This window comes from Ctenocephalides felis, unplaced genomic scaffold (genome assembly GCF_003426905.1).
Source record: "Ctenocephalides felis isolate EL2017-DRISC unplaced genomic scaffold, ASM342690v1 CF-g0.4_SCAFFOLD_03571, whole genome shotgun sequence".
Lineage (NCBI taxonomy): Eukaryota > Metazoa > Arthropoda > Insecta > Siphonaptera > Pulicidae > Ctenocephalides > Ctenocephalides felis.
The window spans coordinates 66,853,633-66,869,906 of NW_020539725.1; the positions used below are offsets into that span (position 1 = coordinate 66,853,633).

General features: G+C 32.5%; 1 protein-coding gene across 1 annotated transcript in view; it reads right to left on the reverse strand.

Annotated features, from left to right (window-relative positions):
* The window catches only part of LOC113386813 (probable E3 ubiquitin-protein ligase RNF144A), a 50,410-nt gene that overhangs the window by 1,438 nt on the left and 32,698 nt on the right, over positions 1-16,274 (reverse strand). Inside the window, exons 3-8 of the mRNA XM_026624573.1 lie at positions 15,364-15,848; positions 12,978-13,337; positions 9,903-10,143; positions 1,349-1,544; positions 1,070-1,284; positions 791-1,000 (exon numbers count right to left, since the gene is read on the reverse strand). Of these exons, the coding sequence (XP_026480358.1) occupies positions 791-1,000; positions 1,070-1,284; positions 1,349-1,544; positions 9,903-10,143; positions 12,978-13,337; positions 15,364-15,437 (1,296 nt within the window). The 5' untranslated portion in view covers positions 15,438-15,848. The remainder of the gene's footprint in view (positions 1-790; positions 1,001-1,069; positions 1,285-1,348; positions 1,545-9,902; positions 10,144-12,977; positions 13,338-15,363; positions 15,849-16,274) is intronic.

Consider the following 16,274-nt stretch of genomic DNA (forward strand, 5'->3'; position numbering starts at 1 on the left):
CCACATCCACCAAATGTTCCTGACCACAAACCATCTGATTTAAAACCCTTGAATTAAAAAAAATCATGATGGTGTCAAATTGTGTGTAATTCAGTTTTTGCTAATAAAAACTAGAAGTTTTATAAACTTGGGATAATGATGCTTCTTTGAAAATAACAAAAGGCCATCGATCAAAATGGTATACATAACAAAGTTATTTAATTCTACGCAAAAATTGTCTTTGATTTTTTAACAAAAATGCGCACTTACTTAGTTGCCAACGATAACTATCAATTTCTAGAAAAATATGCGCACTTACTTAGTTGCCAATGTGATAACTAAAAAAGATTTAACAAAAAATATATAAAATTAAGATATAATTCCGTTTAAGAAAACGTCAAGTAAATTCGTTAAGAAGTGGCTTTATGAAGAAACTGAAACTAAATGCCCAAATGTAATCATATGTACAAGAGTTTGCTATAATTTATTGAAAAAAAGAAAAAGCTTTGATTAGAACCTACTATAAAATCTTTATTTTAGCTTAAGTATTGCATTAAATAAATTTCGAAAAAGAACAGTAATAAAATTAGTTTAAATTTTCCGTATGTTGGCTTATTCCGAAATTTTACTTATGATGTTTAATAACAATTTAATAGCGATTTCATCTTAAAAGTTATCGTTCTCATTTTTTCTGGGAGAAAAAAAAATTGTATGGGGAGGGGCATAACGTTTTTATAAACCTCAAGGTGGGGCGGGGCCCAAAAAAGGTTGGGAATCACTGGTATAAGGTGTATGATCTCATACTACTTACATCGAGTGAAGTAAGACAGTACCAGCAGAAGACATGTTTACACCTCTTGCACATCATTTGAGCACAGCCTTCATCTTTCTCGATTGGCACTGAACAAAGTGGACAGCTTTTGATCAACTCGGAGCCACCAGGACCTGCCAGAAGTAACGGAAATCCTTCTTCAGCTCCTAGTGTCAGTGCATATTGCTCGCAAGTTTGTCCTGGATGCCACTAATAGATCAGAAATAAATTAATAAAAACCAATTTGTAACTTGTATTCAAGTAATTATTATCCCTTACTTGTTTTTTACAACTGGAGCAGAATTCATCACTGCACGTTGGACATTGCACAGCACACACAGGAGGTCTTCTGGGAGCAGCAGCCCCCAAACTAGATCCTGCTGCTGTTGAAGCAGCACCTGCAGCAGCTGTAGTACCATCTGGAGCAGCCACCGAGCAAACAGTCTCGCAACCTGCACGAGGGCACCAGGTTCTCGTACGATCCATATCGATTTCTAAAAAATAAATAATAATAACAATAATAAAATAATTTTTAAATTGTATCTTCTAACTTCTTACCTCTGTTCAGTCTGTACTGATTGTGTTTCTGCAGCAGCCTCTCGCCAGCCAATGTTTTAATTTCGTCCTGGGTGAGAGTGCTGGTGGGCTGCACAACTGTGCCAGGCTGGACGCCTCTGGCTGGACATTCGGCATCGGGGCAGGTTATTGTGTAGGCACCGGCTAATACTTCGAATCTTGCATAAGAACGCATACACTGGAAAAGGAAAAAATATAATAAGTATCCAGCGCAATCGATAATATTAGTAAATTCCATGGCGGAGCCTAATGGAATGCGCTTTTGCCAAAATATTTTGGAGTTTAACGATTGTCGTAAAGAAGGTTGCAAATTATCATAAACGTAATATCGATATTTTATTATTCGCGTTCCTCTGTTGACATTCACTCCTTGGCAAGAATTCAGAAATCGAGAAAAACACGAAAACAGGATAATAATTTATCAAAAAAAACATGTTTTTGAATTGAGTGATGAACAACTGAAATGGAATAAACTTTCATGATTTAATTAAATTATTTTCGAGAAAATTTTTGTTTGTGTCGAATGAAATATTAGAAGAAATTGGACTACTAGTTCATGTACTCTTAGCCATTTAATTAACTAGATTGATGCAGATTATTCTCGTAAATTTAATTAATTAATTAAAGTAATTAGTTATTTTCCACTGAATAGTTATGTATGATTAAAGTATGGGTCACGACGTTTGTCTGGAATTGACTCCTAAATTACTGAACCGATTTTAGTTTAGATTTTCTTACTGTGTATATTTATATATAACTTAAAGATATTTCTTATACAGATCGTAAGGGAGACTGGGTACGGTTGTGTATTTTTTATTTTGATCAGCATCCCTTAAAGATGTTTCTTATACAGATCGTAGGAGAAACTGGGTACGATTGTGTAATTTTTTTGATCAGCAATAATTTTGTTAATTCACCACTTAGCTGGAGAAAAGTAAATTAAGTAAATTAAATGGTAATTTGAACCTCAAATACGATGTATTATTTAAAAAGTCAAATCACACACGAAAAAGGCGAGGGATCAAAAAAACTTATTTTCGATTCTGCGGTCTTCAGATCATGTTAATGTAGAGCGCTGACTCAATGCAATAATGGAAACTTGTTCGAACCAACATACTTCATCTTTCTCCCTTTTTACCATATCTCAAAATCAGTTTAGTTTAGATAGTATGCCGTTTGTTAAAACTTATTAAAAATCACAAAATCAATTATTATCATTATATTAAGGAATTGTGTTTTTGGTATTTGAGAATTTTGAAATAAAAAAATTAACTTAAGAACCTTCATTAGAGAAATGAAGTAATTGCTGATTAATAACTTCTATAATATTCGTTCACATAGTGGATTATGTTAAACAACGCCTAAACAAATATTGTTTTCACAAATTATTGTATTTGAAGAATTTCATGTAATTAAAATTAACATACATTCATTGACTTGTTGTATTTTTTTTACTTTTTCGCTGGCGATATATTTTCATATCTTTGAACAGCTGTAATATCTGTCTTGCCTAAAAAATATTTTCGATTTTAATAACTTCAAAGATTTATAGAAACTACCAATAATATAGAAATAATTTCTAATCCATCTTCTGATTTAGGCATTTTTCATTAAACCAAGATTTGTACTACGATGTAACTTTAAAATGTTTATTTATCTATGCCAATTTCCTTGTTGATATCGGTACGCATACAACGTTGATGCCGGTACCCATACAACTACAGATCTCTATTCACATACACGACGACTAATCACAATCGACCCGCATTGAAATGATTTCATCGAGAGCGGATGACGAACAGTTTGGGTGTAACGGACTTCTGTTCCATTTGTACGGATTTACACCCTAAAGAAGTTTTACTTCAAAAATATGTTGCACCAAAATATAATTTGATCATAACGCCGTTTGCAAGAGCCTTCAGTATTTACCTCCTGGTTTACTGAATTTTCAATTACCTTCTGCCGCCTATTGATTCCGTTCATCATTGTTTCATGAACAGAGCGAAATAAAACAGTAGGGCGTTCGAATTTTCCATTTCCATTTCCCAGCATAATCTTTCATTTAGTATTAGCATAGAAAAGCCATAGTCGAGCATAAAAAGCGGCCTTGATAAGATTGATAGCACCATAAAATATAACGATGACCGTCCGTGATATAAATAGAAGGCGTGGGGCGCCGTTCGACGCCTCTGTTTTTATTTCGGACTGACTCTGTTTTCTTCATTTCGACAATCATTTATAACTGTTACAATTCGCGAAATGTGTGTTGATATTATTAGTAAACACTTGTCGGCACTTAATATTGAAAGAACGGACAGAGGATAGCATATTTTTATTTTTTAACATCTCGTAGGGTAAGAAAGGTAATAGTAATCGTCCAAAAATCGAAATTGAAATTTTTGGCATTTCTTCACGTTTTGAAGGTTTCTGAACATTTTGGCATATTTTCGAAAAAATGGATGTGTGTGTATATGTATGGATACAATTTTTCGTCCACGTTTTCGGGCGCATGGATCAACCGAATCGAATCAATCAAATCCTATTGATAGGGAGATGTGCTGATTTGTTTTTGGCAAAGTCTGGTCCAGGCGTTTCGAAGATTAGGGGCAAAAAGTGCTGAAAATGGCAATTCCGTTTTTAGGAGAACGGAGCATCCAATTTGGATGTCTCAAAAAAAAAACATGTTATTTATATTGACGAAATGAAGAACTGATTAATTTTTTGGATAGGCAGTGCAGCGGTTTTGGAGATCCAATAAAAAAGTAATAAATGCCATCTAATTTCCGCAATTTTCTCATTAATTTGTTTCCTCCTAATTATAAGATGGGCTTCTCCATATGTGTTTTGTAACTTTGTCGCATTGCGCTTTTCGCAAGTACATACTGAACTGACTATATCGCGAATATCGATTACTGCGCGTCGACAGCACTACTTGCATCAAGGTCGATCTGCTCGACCCCTGGCTGTTGGTCCAGAATGAAAATAAAAAAATCGATTTGGAAAAATATTTAGAGGTCTAGCTAGATCGTTATAAAAGTCGCAAAAATCGAGATTGACTATATTGATATTAGAGTCAATAGTCCGCATTCTTCTTCTTTATAGTCATTTCACTCATTAAACTTTTATTTAATTGATTACACATTTTTTTACATCTATGCCCCAATCTGCCCTATATCCACTTATCATGTTATTATAATTGAATTCCGCAACATCGTTTTTTGGTAAGTCGCCAACTCGAGAAATCGGAGCAATTTCGGATGTAAAAACACACTTAGAGCTAATATCGATGTGGGGAAATAACCGATTTCCAAAAGTCTGTTTTGGATGAAATGTATATGGCTATTGGGGATGTTGCCTTGAAACTGATTCCAAGATCATAATGGTAATAGAAGTACAGGGATGGATGGAGTTTGGCACAAGCTTGAAGAATTGGGAGAAAATTTATGTAGTTAAGTGTGGAGTTTACCACTTAAGTTATATTAAATATTAGACTATTTCAACTTTCTTGGTCATACCAAGAACTGTATAATAATAATTTTTTTCAATAAAATGATTCATCCTATCAACCTAACCCAGTCATTTACCACCTCTTTCTAATTCTATCTTTATATCAGACTCATTAAAATTGGCACGCCCGTCAAAATTCGTGGGAAAAGAATAACAAAAATCTAAATATAGATGCTTTTTGTTTTGTTGTCATTAAATGAAACGATTGTGAAGATATAAAAAACGGACAGATAGGATTATCGCCAACAATTCAGTATTAGACAATTCGTAAACATCGCATAAACATAAAAAAACGCAGAAATTAAATAAAAAATATTGGAACGTTGACCTGGCTGGATGGATGGATGAAGTTTTTACTAGATGTTGTTTGTGATCACAATAAAATACTTACTTTAACAAAATCTGATATTTTAAATTTATAGGCATGCATAGGACTATTACTGAGTTTGCAAAACTAAATAAATAAAAAATACTTCTAAGATTTTTTGAAAGATTAATAGATTTTTTTCAAAAACATTGATTATTCTAAATAATCTTTTACAACTAGTCCTATATGCCATTCTGCAGATATTCAAGTATGTTGCGACTGGTACAAAACGGCAGAGGACAAGGTCACCACGGTTTAAGTAAAATCGATAGACTGCGGAGTGCTCTTGCACGAAAACTATTCCCTTGGCCCTTTGCCAAAATTCACTTATCCGAATGTATCCAGATTGCGGCGGCAATCAAAGGCGGAGAAGGCCGATTTAGTTATGAACACTATTTGTACAAGGATATATAATAGAAATATGATGCTAATAAATCGAAGAATCTTTTATGGGCCGAGCCTCACAGTTCGAAGTCAAATTTTCAGAGAATGTTGTACCTCAATTGTTTTTCCTTCAATGTAATCTATGTACTCTGTTTTCGCCTATAGTATTCGCAATAGTAATTATAAATCGCCCATCATCTAAATTCTTTCTCGTCTTAAGTCCTTCAAAAACATTTGCGTCAAAAGGTACAAGAAACTTTTTCAGAATATAGAACCTTAGTCCCAAATAAAATTTTTAACGTATTTAATATTTTGATTTTTTCTTTCTGTGGCTTACTGGTTGGAGCCATATGGGTTTCTATTCACAAGTTGCGCATTGGACAACCTGATGTCAAGCAGTAGTGACATCGATTTTTACTTGAAAATATAGATAGCAATATATTGCTTTAATAAAGAATGTCATCAGTATTAAAAAAATGTAATAATAAATTTATCACATCGGGCAATGTTTGGGTTGCAGTCATCACAGTAGCTCATAGAACTTTATGTTAAATTCTGATTGCCGCTGAAATAAATATATAACTAGTAGTAAATGGCATTGTGCCTTAAGGCAAATTGCTTGAACTTCCCGTACCGTAATAAAATATTCGAGGTATATTAAATGTTTCTTTCTTCAACACAATATTAAATATTCTTTTCGTCAACACAAGCAGAAAGTTTTTAGAATAATTCAAATCGAATGCTTAGTTCTATCAAAAACTGCCATTTTTGCATATTTAGCATGGTATCTCTGGAACAGCTGGACCTGCCTTTGCCAAAAACTAATCACCACTTCTCCCAATCAATACTAATTGAATGTTTTTGGATCATTCAAATCCGATACTCCGTTCTCTTAAAAACTCGATTTGTATATTCTGCACTCTTTGCTCCGCATCTCCGTAACAGCTGGACTTGCTTTTGCCAAAAACTAATCAGCACATCTCCCTATCAACAAGGATCGAATGTTTTTTGAACCATTCAAATTGGTTGATCCGTGCGCCCGAAAACGTGGACGAAAAAATGCGGACATACAAAACACACACACACAAACATACATTTTTTCTGAGGTATGTGGTCAGAAAATGGTCAGAAACCACTGAAGATATGCAAAAATTTTCATTTTCGATTTTCGGCCGATTACTATAACTACCCTACGGGAAGTAAATAAAGTTTAAATATAGAAGTAATAAGAAATATTATAAAATACAATAACTAGAATTATTATAAATAATATATTGGAAATATATTTAACTTTAAATAAATTTAACTTTAAGCGGAAGAGAAATGTACAAAAATCTGTAAAAATTCGAGGGCCACCCGGTCAATAAACGATTATTGACAACAAAATCCGCAAAATCCCAATACTTAAAATCGATACATCGAATTTTAGCACACTTGTTTATTTATATTTATATCAAGTTTTTTTCCTCCACGTGTCTGAAGCCGAAACCGGCCATCGATTTTGTTTTAACAACTGGAAAATTTTCAGCATATTGTTTTCTACAATAATGTTTTTTTCATATCGGCACGTAAATTTGAACGTTTCCTATATTTAATTCAAATGTCAGTTTTTGTTTATGGTCTGCATGAGTTCGGTCGTCGCGTGCTTATAAAATGATAATTATCGAAAATCGTGAATCATAAATATATGATACGTATTAAATTTAGCTCACGGCTCGAACAACATGAAATAAATGCTAGGTTGAAAATAGAACCGGTGTGTGTATTTGTTTATTTATTGTGTTTGCGGCGCACCTGCTCCGCATACCGCAGCAGGATCCGGAGGAATCGGAATGCGAACCACGCCCTGAGCAATAAACTTAACAGAGGTACAATCAGGGATTCCAGAAATATGGGTCCAGATTCGAATACTAAAAATTGCAAAATGGCAAAAAAGTGAAATGTACTGCATCTCGCAAAAAAGTCCCCACTAAATATCTTTAATATTGCAAATGTAATAAAACAGAGTTATCACCAGAAGATTGCAGTGCTTATTTCTACGTGACCAACATTATCACAAAAACTAGTGGGGTGCATGGCATCGTGCCTTAAGGCAAATTGCTAGAATTTCCCGTACCGTAATTAAGAATCTTGGTACGAAATCCAAAAAAATATACACAAAATATGTACACATTATTAAAATCTCTATAAAATATCTGATAACTTGATCTACATATGTCCAATAAACATTTTTTACCGCCAATGACATTTTTTTAACTTATATTTATTGAGAGTCCATAACCGCTGGACCTGCCTTCCCAAAAATTTATTCAATTCTTCATCTTGCCAGTACAAGTAAAATGTTCTTTGAATTATTAAAATCGGACGCTCCGTTCTCTTAAAAACTGAGTTACCGTTTTTGGCACTTTTTGCCCCGTATCTTCGGAACGGCTAGACCTGCTTTCGCAAAAAACTAATCAGCACGTCTCCTTATCAATACGAATTGAATGCTTTTTGAATTATTCAAATCGGTTAATCCGTGTTCCCGAAATCGTCGACAAAAATTTCGCACAAACACACACATACACATATATAAATTATTTCTAAGGTATGTCAAAATCTTCAGAAACCTTTGAAACGTAATGATATATAAAAATTTCTGATTTTTTTACGATTAGTATAACTTACCCTACGGGACAAAAAATAAATTACAAGCCATCGCCTTAAATTAGTCGACTTCGACATCAGGAGAAAAAGTATTTTTGTCGTTAGTTTTTCTCGTTTTGAGCACTGTTGTTTAGTTTATCATATCTGAATGTTACTTTTAAGTACACGATATTTAATTATTTTATAAGATGTATTGTTAGTTTTAAGGTAAAAAGTATGAAATGAACGTTTACCCTGCCAAAAGTGTACACAATAAACAAAAGTAAACAAAAAAATAAATTAAGTTAAAAAGGCCAATTTTGCAAGCGGTAAATTTAATAAATTATTATTCTAACTCTCTTGATGAATATTTCTGACGAAATACCAGATCAAGGTTATATACAGTGTTATCTCTGTAAAAATGAACTGAAGCCTTCGTTGAATTATTATTTTATAAAATCACTTAAAAATAAAAATAATGCACTGGATCTATTTGCCCTCTGGTTGTCCCATTTTACCCCGTCTATGGAGTAAAAAGGGACAGATTACAAATTTAAAAAAAATATTAAAAAATCAACCTTCTATAATTAGAACGTAGTTCGATAGTTAGTTGTTTGATACGTGTTATAATGTAGCACATTTAGTACTTGAAGTCAAATTGGAACTTTGTGCCTCGCCCTACATTACTGCAAATTATTCCAAAAAATTTCAAAATATTTTCCTAATGATTTTTTATGATTAAGGCACTTCTTGTAGGCCTATAATATTTTAGGGTGTTCGTTAAGTCAATAAATTCACAAATCATCACACAAAAGTCATCACAATAGTCAAAAAAAAAAAATCAACTAAATTACAAAGAGATTAATTAGGGGCGTTCATTAATCACGTGATCGATTTTTAAAGGATTTTTGGACACCCCCTTAGTGATACGCGGTGATATTCAAAATTATCACCACAACGTGTATTTTTAGTTACGAGAAAATTTGTATTTTTATTTTTAATTTTTTTGTCGAAAATCTATATAAAAAATCGGATCGGATCTATAAAAAAATAGGTAAAAAATAAATGCACGTGATATCATACTATACCCTCTCTCCCCGACGTAATGTTTCGTGTTTTTTGTCGAAACTCCCCCCCCCCACAACTCCCCCTGAAAAATCTTATATCGATTTTGATTAAATTATGTTTAAATAAAATTTATCTTTACTGACACACCTTTGCAATTTTTATGTGTATGACAACACATATAATTTTTTTTAAACAGTACTTTATAATTTTTATTCCTGTGATAAACCGATTAAAATATTTGCAAAAATATCATGACCCTGTCAAATCTTGAAATCGATCACATAAAACATTCGATTTATTTTCAAGAAATTCGATATGATTTCATTCGAATGAGCAAAAGCAAAATTATCTGGACTGACCGAGGTCATTTCCGACTGACTCGCTGACCTTCTTCCGTTCGGACCGCGGAAATATTTTCACTTCCGCAATTCTGGCGCGATTGTCCGGTTTCGCATCATTGGTACTTCCGATTTGGAATACTTTTTCAAGATCTTATGGTAATAAGACACTCTTGGGAAATACATCTTGGAATACGGATGCCAGTTCAATTTATTGGACTAATATACAACTTATCTACTATCTTACCTCTGTGCAGAAGACGCATCCGCACCCTGTCAATCTGGTGACATCAGACGATTCGGTGAGGCACAATTTGCATGTAATAGGCGGTTGTTGCTCCTTTTCTTCTTTGTCTTCTGATTCCTCCTGGACAACTGCACCAGGAGGAGTCGTCGGTGTTTCCTTCGAAACTGATACAAAGGCTCCTCCACCTTGCACCAAAGAATAGCGGGAACCCCCGGAGGCCATGGAAAGTAGGCTCGAACATCTGGAGGATAAGAGAAATAGATGAAAAATGATTTTTGATATATATAATACATGCAGTATTTACATTTCAAAGAATATCATTATGAAATCACTCTTGGCACAGCTTAGAATGTTGAAACACACTTCAGAGATTCTAATTCATCATAAAAATAATGATACTGGCATTGGACGAAAACAATAGAATTAAATTTTTCTATTCAACACTTTCAAGAAACCAATTATATTCATTCTTTTCTTAATTAGAGATCCACGTATTTGTTTTACAAATACTTTAGAAATAGTACACATTATGTAAAAGACACATGTATTTATCAACACAATATTGCAAAAATTAATATTTTAATTACTATTCATATATTTATCACTTTTATCATAAGTTATTAGGCAGCATTTTGTATAACCAACACTTTTATCAGCACTATTTAAAATCAGCTAAAATAAAAATAAAAAACTTTTCATTATAAATGTCGCGATTAATATTATTAAATTATTTTGAGGTTAGAACATTCACTAAAAATTTAAACAAAAAAATGTTTCTTAAGTACTTATACATATTAGTGTTAGATGTTTATTGTTACGCATTTTAGATACATTATTAATACTTTTTTTTTATTAAATTTTTATCAAAATTCGAATATTTATCTTCGCCGCATTCACCAACGTTTACTAATATAATGCTGTCGTACAAATGTATCAGTCATAAATATATGTAAATATTTATCATATTATCTATTCTTTATGTAAATTAATATATTTATAATTATCATATCAAAACTATAAAACCCCGATAAACATAGCTGGCGTCTCTATAATCGATAATGTCTTTAAAAAATCATAAAAAATATTAAACAGGTAGAAATTTATTGATAAAAATTATTATTGATAAAAATAAGGTACCAAAAATATTTGATATTTTTGATGCCTACCTGAATAAATGTCAAGTGCATAAACAAAGAAATATCTTTATGAAACGATGCCTTATAATTACTAATTTTTAAAAAAATTATGTCTTTAACAAATAGAACTTAAGGCCAAAAAACTACTGAACACTTTCGATCAAACTCATGAAAATGTTTTATAATAAAATGACTAATACTTAATAAATTTGTACATTTGTTATTAAATTTGTAAATATTTGACGTGAATTAACCATCATAAATTACAACTGCAAAATTATGTTTACATAAACAAATTCCACACTCGTAAGTAATACTATATTTTATGTAAATTATAAAATTTTATTTTTAATAATTATATTTATAAAATATAATTTGTATACTGCAATAATTTGCTCTAGTTTATATAAACAAATTCCATTTTTGTAAGTCATATCACATTGTATGTAAATTATAAAATTTAGATTTTGATAATTAAATAACTATACGAGTATTTATAAAAATTTAATTTTAATAACTATATTTATAGCACTTTAAACACTTTTTTTTCTAAAAATGCACTTTTATATGAAAAAACGTCTTGGTCGGTTTGTCGGTTTTTAGGAAATAACATAGAATTAGAAAATCGGTTTTTAGTAAAAAAAAAAATACCGATTGGTAGGTTCCAATTAATTAATAAAACCTGAAAAAGATTTGAAAATGACGTTTGTAACCAACTGAACCACAGTATTGGATATACTAAAAAATATTCACACCCTTATACGTAAAAATTATGCATAAATAACAAATAATTAATTGTTTTTAAAATGTTTATATCGTGATCACATATTATTTTTTTATTCTTCCAAATTGCATAACAAAAATATTATTAATAAAACTGAAAGTAAATAAATACAGTAAAAGAGTACTTCAACTCACTAGAAATTTTCTGTTTTTTTTTTTAAATAAAAACTCTAAACCGGTTATAAAAAATATGATTCAAAAAATTGCATAAAAATTATTATCAAAAAAATTATTATCAATAAAATTTAATAGTAAATAATTTCATTCAAAAACTGCTTTCAATCACTCTAAATTTTCTGTTAATTTTTTTTTAATTCTAAACAGGTTAAATGGGCTTTAAAAAAAATACTACTCGAAAAATCACATAAATAAATTATTATCAATAAAATTTAATAGTAAATAATTTCAGTCAAAAACTGCTTTCAATCACTCCAAATTTTCTGTTAATTTTTTTTTAACTCTAAACAGGTTAAATGGGTTTTAAAAAAATACTACTCGAAAAATTGCATAAAACATGATTATGATTAAAATTTAATAGCATATAATTTCAGTCAAAAACTGCTTTCAATCACTCCAAATTTTCTAATCATTTGTTTTTTAACAACTCTAAACCGGTTTTTCGAAAAAAAAATACTATTCAAAATGCGTATAAACCCTAGTATAAATCTTTATCATTAAACGGAAACATAATTTCTATTATAATTCACTTATACACTTAGACACTAAAAAATGTCTAATTTTTTATGCCCATAAAATATTTATTTATTAATTAATTTATTTATTTATTTATATGACTGATATGATTTATTGATATGACTTGATATGATTTATTTATTTATTAAAATATGATATGACTTTCTACTTCTTTTTATCTATATGACTTTTTCTAGACTAAAATGGTATTTATTTATATAAACTTGAGCGAGGTATTTCAGCTTATAAATCATATTTTATAAATATAATTATTAAAAATAAAATTTTATAATTTACACAAAATACAGTATTACTTACGGGTGTGGAATTTGTTTTTGTAGACATAGTTTTGCGGTTAATATACACAAAAATAATTTTTTTAACATTTACATAAAAACTGCCTACTACTATTTTCAATCACATCTCCACCACATATAAAAAATGCAACAAAACTATTTTTTACCTCGAACACCTTCCGTGGTCCCCCATCGTGTTTCCCACTCCGGCGGCTGCACCCAGATCCCCCGCACTCCCCACACGTTCCCTCTCTCCGGCGCCGATCACCATCAGATTTACAACTCCGGTTCCGGCAGCGGCCCCTCCGTGTCCGCCGCCGCTGCTCGTGTGACTCCGGAGCAGAGGCACGGCCGATCGCAGCAGTCGGCGGTTCAGCTGCGCCAGGTCGTGGGCCGAGACCGACGACGCCAAAGGGCGCCACGGGTGAAAGGAACTGTGATGGTGGGAGGAGCCGAAGTGGTGCTGGTGGTTCGTCGTGGTGTGAGGGAGGAAGCTGCCTGTGCTTTTGTTTGCTTTCAGAACTGGCCTGGGGAGGAAATTGATAATTGTAATATTAGTTAAAATTATAAAATTATTATGTAATTGGCCAGCGGTGGCGATATCGGTTAGAGCGTGGGCTAGCACAAACTAGTCCAATGTTCGCTGGATCGATTCCCGCTACCGCCAAGCCTGACATCAGGCAACTTTGATGTCAAATTTCCACTTGAGGTCATAGATATCAAATATAGCCTCAAGTGAAAATCGCCTCTGGGTATAGTTGCACATATAATCATTGTTAGCAATCTCTGCTTAATGTTGCTCATGTAAAACAGATTGCAGAATAAAAAATAATAATAAAAAAAAATTTAAAAAAAATATGTAATTGGAATAGAAAAATCAAGTAGGGAAGACTGGGTGCGGTAGTGACGGTGACATACTGATTTTGAGATAAGGTCAAAAGGAAGTAAGATGAAGTATGTCTGTTTGAACAAGTTTACGTTATTGCAAGGATTCAGCGCCCTAAATCAATACGATCTGTAGACCGCATTGCTTCCATTTCTTTTAATAACAACTGTTACTTATATATAGACAGATCACTTTGTTTGTAATTTTGCTATATGTTGAGTATAGAGATGGGCTTATCATATCCGAAACCGGATCTGTTCGAACTTGACTCCGCTTCAGGGAGGAGTTATATCCGCTTAACAACTCCACGACTCCGTAAACTTTAAAACCAAAATACTCTACACAAATTTGTTCTGTAATGCGTTGTTTATGTATCTAAGGATTTGTCATCCCATTAATTATTTGAAATGAATATTTATGAATAAATATCAATAAAATATTTTTTCTAAAAAATTCACAAATAAATGACGGGTTGTAAAACTTTTTGGTCCACCAGATGATCGACTCAATTTTAGCAGTGTTGATCAAAGTAAAAACACAAAACTTGAGAATCAAATAAAATTGGATCAATTTTATATATAAATATTGTAGTAAACTTTGTAATAAAAGCAAATGATAATATTTTTGTATTTTCTGGAAAATGCACAATGGCATTATTTTGACTCGTATACCTAAAAGGTCATAAAACTACTTATCGTCTGATAAAGCGATCGCTTCCTTCCCAAACGAGTTAACAGATTTAATACCTGTTTAAAAAAGTCGGATATGACAAAATCTCCGACACAACTCCGCTCGGATTCACTCCGAGGGAGGAGTTGTATCGGAGTGATAACTCCGGAGTGAGTTAACCATCTCTAGTTGAGTATTAGTATTTTATTACCAGCAATTAGATTTTGTTAGATAATTTAGCTTAGTCGTTACGATGATTTGTCTCCAAAAGTGTGCGTAAGTTATGGTTGGGTTGTGTCAAATTTTGTGGTTAGGGAACGTTCATTAATCACTTGAGGTTTGTAGGAGGTGGGAGGGGTCTGTTTGACAAAAAATCACGAAATAACACTTGGTGGAGGGACGGGTATAGTAAGATATCACGTGTCTTTATTTTTTTGCCAAACATTTAAAAAAAAAATCAAAAATTTTACATTTTTTTCTCGTTACGAAAAATACACGTGATGTTTATTGGAGATGAGGAGGGGTAATTTTAAATATCAGCACCAAGGAGAGAGGGGTCCAAAACTCCTTAAAAAAATCGATCACGTGATTAATAGACGCTCCCTTACGGTTATTACATGTTTTTATGTCTTTTTCGGTTAAATGATTAAAAAGCAATACAAAGAGTCTGACTGGTTTGTAGAAACATATATTCTGAAGTAGGGGTGGCGTAAAATTGATAGATAGTCACTGTAACATTTGCCACCATTGTAATGATATTTCTGATGAAAAGGTCATTATAAATTATTTGGGTGTTTATACCTATTATCTTTTTACCGGTGTGGACGGTATTTCAGTACATCCACGTAGACAAATGTTAAAATTAACATTTAATCTACTTTTTTCCCAGCTAACAGCTAAATTAACAAAATTATTGGTGTTTAAAATCAAGTGGCCTAGCTGTACCCAGTTAATAGATTAAAAATAAATCCTCAATCTAATTATTACTATCTACTCACTTGTGATTGTGCATCAGATTAGCACTCGTACTCGACTTCAGCAGCATCTTGTGCGCATCACCACCTCCATTCATCAGACCTCCATTAGCCACTACATTTCCACTCTTAACAATCTCTGGCCTTTTTTCTCCAACTCCTTCCAACAAACTGCTTTTAGCCTCCCTGGCCTCCGCAGCAGCACCAACCCCGGCCCCATTACTACCATCATCCTTACTATGATGAATTAGTGTCCTGACAAACCTCAATTCGAATTTTCTACGTGTACTATTGTTACTATTAGCATTAGCGGTGGTTTTGTTCTGATTGTGGTTGTGGTTTAGTAATGCGGTTGAATTGGCCGAAGTGCGGGGGTTGTGCACTGATACTATAGAGGCTCCTGAGCGCCTTCCTGGTGGACTGATCAGCGCGGAAACGTCGCTGCTGCAGGCGTTAGTCGTAAACGGTGAGGAGTCGCCTCGGTGATCGTAGTATGGTTCGAGGGAGATCTGGGAAAAAATATATATTCAAACTAGCTGACCCGGCAAACGGTGTTTTGCTAAGTAAGGTATATTCTAAACAATTTCTAGGGAATCAAAAATATTAATACTTTAAGTGTATAAGGATGTGTTGTTTGAATGCAATATACAATGAGGTATTATAAAAACAAAAAAACCCATTAGTTTGTCTATATTTTGTCAACACAAACAAACTGGAAGTTTTATACACTTTCTATAGAAAACATGGTATAATCTAATCCAAGTCTTTTTCGGTCTTTCGACTTATTGATTACGATTCAAGATTTTTTCAGATTCTTTTTGGATTCTGGATTTTGTATATAATTGTAAATAATACTACTGAACTAATACAAAATTTTCAAATTTCAGAGTAGAGATAAAAAATTAATTATTTCTTCTTTGTCCTGCTTTTTGAAA